This window comes from Scyliorhinus canicula, chromosome 16, assembly GCF_902713615.1.
Source record: "Scyliorhinus canicula chromosome 16, sScyCan1.1, whole genome shotgun sequence".
Lineage (NCBI taxonomy): Eukaryota > Metazoa > Chordata > Chondrichthyes > Carcharhiniformes > Scyliorhinidae > Scyliorhinus > Scyliorhinus canicula.
Window position 1 is genome coordinate 109,259,977 of NC_052161.1, and position 11,054 is coordinate 109,271,030.

The 11,054-nt window shown below is 41.9% G+C and overlaps 1 protein-coding gene across 4 annotated transcripts in view; it reads left to right on the top strand.

Moving 5' to 3' along the window:
- cdc42 (cell division cycle 42) overlaps window positions 1-5,156 on the top strand; it is a 31,937-nt gene extending 26,781 nt beyond the window's left edge. For 3 of the 4 annotated variants that reach the window (XM_038773676.1, XM_038773678.1, XM_038773677.1), the window contains exon 6: window positions 2,848-5,156. In XM_038773676.1, coding sequence (XP_038629604.1) covers window positions 2,848-2,940 — 93 coding nt within the window. In that variant the 3' untranslated portion in view covers window positions 2,941-5,156. Of the gene's footprint in view, window positions 1-1,055 lie in introns of all 4 variants that reach the window. The other variant, XM_038773679.1, reaches the window with a different exon arrangement.
- Window positions 5,157-11,054: the final 5,898 nt, after the last annotated feature.

The following is an 11,054-nucleotide window of genomic DNA, read 5'->3' on the forward strand; positions in this document are numbered from 1 at the left end:
AGGTGGGGGTTGCTGCACCAATTCAGTGGGGGCTGCATCAACTTTAAAATAAAATAATCAATTGGTTTCACACCTATGCAGATGAACGAGCATTTTTTGACCAGTTGAGAATTAAACCTGTGACTTGGTTTGCAAAGCTGCTAACATTGTGATATCTTCAATTGTTCTATTGCATTTTGTGCTCAGCACTGCTCCCACTCCCCCAAGACTAAACCAATTTGGTCCTGGTATTGTAAGTCTTATCTGCTTAAACAACTTTTATGAACCAGGAGCTGTGAACTAAGCAACATAATTTTTATTCAAGTCTAGAACAAATTCTTTCAGAATTTGAGATTGGAACTCTAAAACCTGAACCCTGACTGTTTAAATATGAAATATTTGAGTGCCTTTTAAAGCAGTATAAAATTTTGCTGCCATGATATAATCATAATTTCCATTGAAACAGACAAGATGCTGAAGATCTATAGCTTTTCAGTGCCTAAAATATAAATTTGAGCTATGACCCTGAGGCATTATGCAGAATATTCTGCTGAAATGCCAACATGGTCCTGTCCCTTTTTCCAGAAGCTGAAAGCCCTCACTGCGACCACCTTTCTTGTTTAGAAGAGCAGTAATTGGGATATCTGCCAACCAGCAAATTGGGACTGCTGTCTCATGTAGGAATGTCAGGTTGGCATGATCGGTTGCATACATTTGGGTCCATCCTCGGGAAGTGAAGCTTTCTCCCCACTCTGGGTTGCAAGTAACTTTGAATGTTGAGGATAACAGAATTTCTTAATGCCAGAGTTTGGAATAAAGTGAGTCAGTTGGAATTGAAGTAGCAAGTTGTTTTTTAGTGGGGTTCCTCTTGAGAATGGTCTTGCCTTAACCAACTTGCCCATTTCTGGCACCAATACTGATTTTGTTGTATGTAGGGTGCTCTTAAAACTGTCTTGCTTCTAACCTGATTCTCTCCTCTAACTTCATGCTGTTTTTCCACTCCCATCCCCCTCTTTTTTCTCTTCTCTCTTTTGTCTCTCCTCTTCCACCCCCCCACCCAAAACCTTCTCTTGTAGAGAGGTCTGAAGAATGTTTTTGATGAGGCTATCCTAGCTGCCCTCGAGCCACCGGAAACTCAAAGGAAACGGAAATGCTGTATATTCTAAGTGTCCCTCCATCTTTCTCTGTATCCAATCCTATAGAAATGCTGTGTAAATGCATCCTTTTTAAACTGTTCATTCTCCTCCCCTTCACATGGATATGTAAAAGTTGCTGGGTGCCATTTTGGGCCTTTTTTCCAAATTTCTACTCCTGTAATTGTGATGTACTCTTGGGTATTGTACAGTTGCACCTTTTTGTGGGTATGTTGCTGTTTATTTGGTTGAAATAAAGTTGGTTCAAATGAGTTCTCTGGCTCACCATATTGGAGACCTGTGTAAATGGAGCTGGGCATTCTATATGGATTTTTGATGTCTTGCTTTCTCTATCCTTCACCTATGTGGCACAGAGGGGTGTCCATCATCTTTGTAGCTGTTATCAAGTTGGCTAAATTTCAACTGAGTAGTGCTGTGTGGCTACATTGCGTTACTGCCCCTGCCTCTACTGTGATTTCTGTGCCTGAGCTTTAACAGCAGACCTTTAGCTACTTTCTTAGTCCCATAGCAATAGTTGTAGCATAAACCTTCCTTTAAATTCTCAGTGCTTTCTTCTTCTGTTTGGACTATTGCTGGTTTAGTACCTCCACACTCTTTACTGCAGATGTAAGTTTAGTGCTGAAGATTTAAGTTGTTTAATCGGTGTAGCTGGCAAAGCTAATAGAGATTCTCACATGGAGACAGTTCTTTAAGCAATATTGCAGCAGTTGTGCTTTACTCTAACTGAGCTGCAGCTAATATTTGCTAGATGAGCACCATTGCACCATTCCGGCTACTGTGTAAATGGAATAAATTTTGAGTATAGTGCATTGTGCTAGCCTTTTGTATAAATGTTGTGTTTATTCCTTTTTGGTCTTGCTATCAGCAAGATGTAAGAAATTAATGTTCTAGATACTGCCATGTCCCAACAACTTGCCAATAGCAGTCTTAAATCTCCTCCCATGAAAGTTGTCGTCTTTTGATTCAAGGCAGAATTTAGCTAGAGAACTTATTGGCCAGAGAGCCAAGGTTAATGGTAGCTGTTATGCATAGTAAATTTGTGTACAGTAAATATCAGCATGTTATGGTGCCAACATCTCGGATACAAGCTTTAAAATTGGATGTATTTCGTCAATTGTATGCACAAGAGGGAAATGCACGTTTCTAGGTGATTCATTCTAGCACGCTATTTTGAAGGTTGGAGGGTACTGGGTTCAAAGCTGGAAATGAAACTTTTGGAATTAAGTTACTGCAGTCCCAGTGATGGTGCAGGGACAGTTTAAACAAAACATGCAAGGTGATGGCATGTCCTGGTGGAGCTTGGACATTTTATGGCAAACTATTTCCTTGCTGAAAGTAGATTTAGTATAACTAACTTTTGCGTTACCTCAATAGTTGGTGTAATGTTGATAGAACTTGGAAGTGATATCAAATGAGCTGGAGGAGTGAGGACAACAACTCTACACTGTTGGATGTGTTTAAAGAGGTTTGTTAGATGGGAAGAAACAAACCAAGATGGTGACCGTGGCAAGGCACATACTTGAATCCTTTTGTGGTTGTAATCCTATAGAGATGTTTAACTTTTAATTGATATTACTTTTTGTAGAGTTACCTTCTGTTGCAACTGTGCAGTATTGTCAACGAGGTTGATTTCCCAAATGTTTTTTTGGTTTGGTTCTTGTTTTTATTTTGAATCTGTAACAATGAGACCCCACCTTTCTCTCCCACTTTCCAGAAAGGACTAAAGAATGTATTTGACGAAGCGATATTGGCAGCCCTGGAGCCACCAGAACCCAAGAAGAAAAGGCGCCCTTGTTCACTGTTATGAGCAGTGTCTGCAGGCTGACATATTGAAGCATTGTTTTAAAAAAAAAAATCATCTTGCAATAACACCCTGCACAAACCACGAGTGCGATGATGGGAGGAATAGAATAGCCAATGGTAAATTTTCCCCCTTCTAATGTAACATTTAGTAGTCAATGAATTTTTTGTTCCTGATTTATTTTTCCACTGGATACTTATCCATAAACTAGGTTTTAATCTGCTGTTCTAAAATTCCTTACCACAAACATGAGACTTGCACAGTAATTGCTTCTGTTTAATGATCAACTAATGGCTTTTGATGATGTTGCCACACTCCCAAGTGCCACATCCAACAACCTAGCACCACTGTTCCACCTTCCTTCCTTCTGTTTGTCATCAAGCTGTCCTGTTATCACTAGACTTAATTGGGGCCCATGTATGTTTTTTGTATGCGCTGATTTTTAGTGGCAATATTTTTAGATAATACTTCACTTCAAATTTCTCCCACCGGTGCTTTACATGCTCTTGTAAAATGTTCTCTCCAGCGGGACAACTTCTCACCATAACCACAGTTCAAAGCTGGAAATGAAACTTTTGGAATTAAGTTACTGCAGTCCCAGTGATGGTGCAGGGACAGTTTAGACAAAACTAGGTATTTTATCTGAATTCAGCATTGGCAAGCAATCTGCCAGATGCTTGAGCCATTAAAAGGTCTTTGATGGGCTGTTGTGCTTGGGAGTGGCGTGGGAGATACTTGTGCGTAAAAGTGCAGACTGGATTCCTGTGGGAATAATAATGCTAAGAATCCTTGTAGAATTCAGTGTTAAATTTTACCAAATCTTTTGAATTTGTTTTTTCCATTTTGAAGTGTCATGTTACCTTGTCCATTTAACTTAGTTTAAAAACAAGCTTTATTTCATGTTGAGTTCTTTGTATATGCATTTTCAAAATATTAAACTTGTACCTTAATGGCCTTTATTGATGAGTTGTATTGAGATTGATTGCCACTTGGCTCATTGTCAGCATTCATTTGTTAAAGCTATACTGTATGAAGACTTGAGTAAATTAAATGACATTGGCTTTGTCCTGCATCTGTGTACACTGGTCATGTTCAGTTGAGATTGGCAGCAAAATTTAATCACGTGTTTTGGTTTTATCAAATCAATGGCCTGCGTTTGTACTGGCAATTCAGAGTTTCACCCAGTTACATATGCATTTTTTAAAGCTACAATTGTAATCTAGAAAAAGCAAGAAATTCTTAAAGTTGAAAGTAGATCTGAGCTCATAACATGCTCAGTTCACTCCTACTGCTCTGGTTCAGACTTGCACTTCCTTTTATATCTTAAAAGGAATAGGTGGGATGAGGTTAGGGCAACAGTGCAGCTTTACAATCCATGAATAATAGTGACTTCACATTGAAACAGTTCGGTTGCACTTGGCATTTTGATTTAAATGGAACAGCGCTCTATTCTGAGTGGCGAGTGCACATTGACCACATTAGGTGCTGCAATAATCAGTCAACCTTCCAAATAAAACCATGTGCCATGCAATATTTAATGCCAATGGTGACTCCCTGGGAAAGGGACTTTATTTACAATAGGAAATCTATATTCTGGTCGTATACACTGCAGAGTAAGGATCTAAAGGGAGACGATGCAGCAAACTGTATAGATGCCAATGGTTGCAGGAAATTACATTTGAGAAGCTGAAATGGCCTTTCGAGGAAGTTGCCTTGCGATGTACTCCATTTTATTCAGCAGCAGCCCTAGTCTATAGGACCTGGTGCAAGTGGAGTTGAATACCAGATTTATGTCCCTTGCACATATACATTTGGATGAAGACCCACAGATCATTGACAAATGACAGTCCATACATTTGACCAGAATGGATAGATCTTGGGAGTTGCACTTGTAATGAAATTTTAATGTGGTTCTCCTCTGCTTTGATCACAGCAAACATCATAGTTGTTTGCATGTAAAGGACTTCAGCCAATGCTGTCATCAGGACCTGCAACACCAGCATTGAAAAATATTGAATGACTCCAAGTTCACCCTTAAGCCACCACAATAGATTTTATGGAACTCTGATCTTGTTGCAGCTCTTTAGTGAAATAGTGTAGAGATTCTAGCTGTAAGTATCTGTATGGAAGCATTGTATTGAAGCCTAGTGCTAATTCTAGTCTTGTGTAGCATGTAAGTAATGTATTTTTTCCTACTCAAACATTAAAATGGTACATTTTAATTTTCTCCTGTCTTCATTGCTAGATTTTAGAATATTTAATCTACTCTTTGGTTACAAAAAAGGTGGAAGGTATGCAAAGCTATTTTAACTAATATTTTGAACAGTATAACTAATCTTTCAAGTTGTAGCTAAAGTCAATACAAAAACTGACACTGGTCTACTTGTCTCAATATGAAATCTCATTGTTGTTGAGGACTTGTAGTCCCCCTACATTTTGTTGTAGAATTAAATTCCTCAAGCTGGGGAGCTGCTGGCTCCCATGGTATCTCCATAACCACAACTGCTGTGCTGATTTATCTCCAAATGAAACTGGGCAGTAACTGCATTTAATAAAACAAAAATTAAGAGTACCCAATCATATTTTTTTTTCCAATGTAAAGGGCAATTTAGTGTGACCTAACCACATCTTTGGGTTGTGGTGGTGAAACCAACACATAGGGAAAATGTGCAAACTCCATACGGACAGTGACCCAGGGCCAGGATGGAACCCAGGTCCTCGGTGCTGTTGGCAGCAGTGCCAGCCACTGCCTGGGCAATAACTGCGTGTGTCATTGAGCAGCTTGAATAGGTGAATGGTAATCGAATCATGAATAGTTACAACACAGGCCGCTTGTTGCATCTGTTCAGGCTCTGCAAGATGACCTTCCCTGCCCCAAGTCCCTTTTTAAAACCACACCACAATTAAATTAGCCTCTACCCCACTCATGCAAAACAGCCATTTCCTTGTTTCTGTTGGTTCTTTGGCCAATCACTAAAATCTGTCTTATAGCTTGACTTTTTTTGATTTTGAGATGTAAAATGAAGCATCCCAAGTATCTAAATTAGTGGCAAGAAATTTTGCCCCAGATCTGTTTGGGTGACTATTTAGGTAGGTGCTTGATGGCTGCTGTAGATATGATTGGCCAAATGTATTGTGCTATAAAACTCTCTGCCTGACAAATACTTGGCTTAGTGAATCCCTTTTTATATAAACAAAAATCCAATGCAGTGCTTGTCCTGTGTCCCTGGTCTCCTGATAGTTTTTCTGCTCCTATGGAAGAGAACTAAGGTCCACATACTTCCATAATAAAGTAAAATGCACACAAAAATAGTTTCCGGTTTGGAGATTTGGATGTATCAGTAGGAATACTCGAGTCTCTACCACTGGTTGGAAGAGTACATATTTAATCCTGAATCTGAAATAAATGTTTTCATCATTCCTGACCAAGGGGTAAATGCTAGAATTCCCTACAGTTACCTCAAACTAAGCAGTTTGCTTTGCATTTTTGTTCCATCCTGGGTTGCTAACTACTCCTGGGATCTAAACTTCTTGCTCTGGGTTAGTTGAATGAGTTACAGGAAGGAAATAGCAAAGTTCTAAAGGGATTTCCGGCAGTGCGATGTGAGGGGAAGGTGAACATGAGGTGGCTTTTTCTGGTGCCACAGTAACTTCCCAAAAAATCCCCTGAAAGTTTCCTTCTCGATGGGCTGAGATAATCTGCCCACGTTTTGACAGCCTCGGATACTAAAGCCTCCCATGGATCAACTTGGTGTCAGCTTCTCCAGCCACTCCACTAATGACTGGAGCTCAGCAAAATGTTGGTGGTTGAGCTCCAATATCAACTATGCTTGGCTTTAGATCCAGATTTAGAGGAGGCTTTGACCCCCTATTCAGCTCTCGATAACCAGGCAGACAAAACCACAAATCTTGTTATATTTCTAAACTGTACCAGTTTTGCAGTGAAAATGTTATTTGCAATAAATTTAAAAATCTCATATATTGGAAATTTAAAACAACTTTCGCAACAGGCTGCAGTATTTTGTAGCGAGGTCATCTGGATGGTAAATCTAGTCTTCTGATGGATAGACTTATTTAAACTCTCCTTGTATTGTCTACTATAGACAAACTAGAAGTTTTTGCAAGAAGACTGTCTTCCCAGAAGGAATCATCAACATCTGAGCTGTTCGGGCTAAAATCCATCAATATTGAAATGGTTAGGGCAGCACGGTGGCCTAGTGGTTAGCACAACAGCCTCACGGCGCTGAAGTCCCAGGTTCGATCCCGGCTCTGGGTCAATGTCTGTGGAGTTTGCACATTCTCCCCGTGTCTGCGTGGGTTTCGCCCCCACAACCCAAAAATGTGCAGAGTAGGTGGATTGGCCACGCTAAATTGCCCCTTAATTGGAAAAAATAATTGGGTAATCTAAATTTATAAAAAAAAAAATATTGAAATGGTTTCCCCCCTCAGCAATCACTTTTGCTATGAGATTTGAGGCATCATGCTCTTTTTTTTTTAGATTTGCCCATTTTTTGGGGGTGGGGTGGGGGGAGGGAAAGTGGGAGAAGAGGACAGGTTAGGCAAGTTTTTACGTGGCCTGATTTGCATGCAACTGGGGCCCAGGAATGCACTGAATTTGACTTTCTTACTAGGTGGGATGCATCTCCATTGTCAGACCTATAATTCCTGGAGGTTTATCGGCCTTCAATCCTATCAATTTCCCCAACACCATTTTCTTACTGATTTCTTTAACTCTGGGCAGAATTCTCTGCTTGGGAGACTTGAGTGTTGATGCGTTGTTTGTGTTCCAATTGGGGTGCTATTCAGTAAGGGTCAGGACATGAAAATGCACCAGCACTCTGCTGCTGCAAATTTGGAGCCATTCCCAGCACAGCAAGTGATCTAACTGCTGAGGGCCGGTGCCACGGAGAGTCTGGGAGCTGTAGCTGTGTTTTAAAAAAAATTTGTATTGAAATTTTCACTATCAAAAACAGAAAATATCAACACTAAAACAGTATTAACAACAAAAAAAACACAATAACCCCCAAAGCCAAACCCCCCCAGTAGCTGTTTTTAAGTGCTCTACATGCACTCACTACGGCCACCTTGATGGCCTACAGACGACCTGCCCCAAAATGTCAGGAGTCCGAGGTGGACTCTGCTCCATGCCAGGTAAGGAGAGGAGGGATACTTTTCCCTAGCGTGAGCCGAAGGGTGGGGTCACTGGTGAGATCTCTGCCCTAAGGGTAAGAGAACCAGGGAGTGCTTAAATGGCAACAGTGCAGGTGTTCTCTGGTTGAGGTGAGGTCTGCAGATTCCCTGCTTCCTCTGCAGTGGAGCAGTGCTTCTGTGAGTGCTAACACCTGGTGGGTCCCTGATTTAGCTTGGCCATGGCCAATGCTGGTTTCCCTGCCGATGTCGCGTGCAATCTTTGTTTTCGCCAGCAGGGAGGGATTGGAACATGATGCTGGAATTGGTGCCAGGACGCCTCATCGTAATGTTTCTGGTGTTGCGAGGTGGAGTTCCCCAACAGTTCTGGTACGTTATTTGTGCCTCCTGGGTGAAGACCGAACTAGTGTGTATTTAGTTGGCCAGCCATTTCTTTGTTCGCCATTATAGATTCCTGTTTCTGACTGTTGAGGGACCTACATTTGTCTTCACCAATCTTTTCACATACCTGCACTCCCTCTAGCTGGTTTATTGATTTAAGGTCATTCTTGGCAATGCTACAGATTATAGATAACTGTAGAACACTCAATGTGAGATCAGGTGGGGGTGGGCTAACAATGTAATTGGATTCATCTTGAACAGGGCTTGCTGAACATTTTAAACTAGCCTATGGTAAGAAACAAGACTTCGTTTTCACCCTTATAAATCTTTTTAAGTAGGAAAAATATACCACAGCAGAAAGGATCTGTGCAACCTGGATCTGTGCATCATATGCCATCCTCATTTTGTAAAAAGGCTCCTTCATACATTTGTCTGTTTTAGCCTCTCCGGTGTTAAATAATTCAGCTATGCTTTTGTCGTTTTCTGACTTGATTACTCCCAAATATTTTTTGCCTGCCTCCTATTGCCTACCTTCCATCGGCACAGCTACTTGCATTTTGTTCTGCCAAAACTATCCTTTACTCTTTTATCTTTGGCTCTGTCAAGTCTCCTCTGCATTATTTGTATCAAGTCAGGGGCTATGAATCCTGCAATGAGTATCTCCTCGAAGCCTGTCCATTATCTAAAAGGTACAAGTCAGGTGTGTGACGGAATACTCTCCACTTGTCTGGATGAGTGCAGCTCTAACAACACAACACCTTTTGAGCAGAAGGCCACTCAATTGGCACTCCAACCATGAACATTCACTCCCTCCACCACTACGCACCATGGTAGCCATGTATATCACCTTCACCTGATTAAGGAGCTGCACTCCAAAAGCTAGTGATTCCAAATAAACCTGTTGGGCTTTAACCTGGTGTAAGACTTCTTGCTGTGCCCACCCCAGTCCAAAGCTGACATCTCCACATCATCTATATGATGCACTGCAGGAGCTCACCAACACTATAGACAGCACCTTCCAAACCCATGACCACTACCATCTAGAAGGACATGGGAACATCATGGGAGCATCACCCCCTGGAAGTTTCCCTTCGGGCAGCACGGTAGCACAAGTGGATAGCACTGTGGCTTCACAGTACCAGGGTCCCAGGTTTAATTCCCCACTGGGTCACTGTGTCTTCACATTCTCCCCGTGTCTGCGTGGGTTTCCTCCCACAGTCCAAAGATGTGGAGGTTAGGTGGATTGGCCATGATAAATTACCCTTAGTGACCAAAAAGGTTAGGGGGGGGGGGGGGGGCGATGGGGATAGGGTGGAAGTGAGGGCTTTAGTGGGTCGGGGCGGATTCAATGGGCCAAATGGCCTCCTTCTGCACTATGTTCTATGTAAGCCACTTACCATCCTGATTCTGTGGGGAACATCCTTCAATGTCGCTGGGTCAAAAACGTGGAATACCTTCCCTAACAGCACTGTGGGTGTTTCTACACCTCTGAGACGGCATAGGTTGAAGGCAGCTTAAAATCACCTTCCCATGGGCAATTGGGGATCGACAATTAATGCTGGCCCAGCCAACGAAACCCTTGAATGAAGAACAAAAAATCTAATCCTTCATCCACTTCTGAAAATTCCACTTTCAATGTCTCCAATGTTTAAACCTTCTGAAGACCCATTGACCAAACTTTTGGTTACTGACCAATTTTCCTGCTTGCTTGACAGCTGTGTTTTTGTTTAACTTCTTTTGGAAAGTATTTTGGAATGTTTATCTGCATTACAAACATTACAGATCAAAGGCTAGGAATCCTAAGGCCAGTAACTCATTTCCTTAACCGCAAAAGCCTGTCCGCTATCTATAAGGTATAAGTCAGGAGTGTAATGGAATACTCTCCAATACCTGGATGAGTGCAGCTCCAACAACACCCAAGAAACTCAACACCATCTAGGACTAAACAGCCTGCATGATTGCAACCCCTTCCACAAACATTCAAACCCTCCACCACCGACGAACAGTGGCAGCCGTGTTACTATTAACAAGATGCATTGCAGTAATTCACCAAGGTTCCTCACAGCACCTTCCAAACCCACAACCACTCCCATCTAGGAGGACCAGAGCAACAGATACCTGGGAACCCCACCACTTGGAGGTTCTCCTCCAAGTCAGTCACCACTGAATTATATCGCCATTCCTTCATTGTCGCTGGGGCAGCATCTTTTAACTCCCTCCCTTACAGCACAGTAGGTGTACCTACACCTCCAGGACTGCAGTGGTTTAAGAAGGCAACTCGCCATCACCTTCTGAAGGGCAACTAGGGATGGGCAATAAATGTTGGCCCAACCAGCGATGCCCACATCCCGTAAATGAATAGTTTATCTATGGATCTCCACTTCAGTCTATAAATCCTGGTCTTGAATGGAACCAGCATGGAACAAAAAAGTACAGCACAGGAACAGGCCCTTTGGCCCTCCAAGCCTATGCTGCCCATCTAAACTAAAATCTACAGTTCCTGGGTCCGTACCCCTCTATTCCCATCGTATTCATGTATTTGTCAAGATGCCCCTTAAATGTCACTATTGTCCCTGCTTCCACCACTTCCT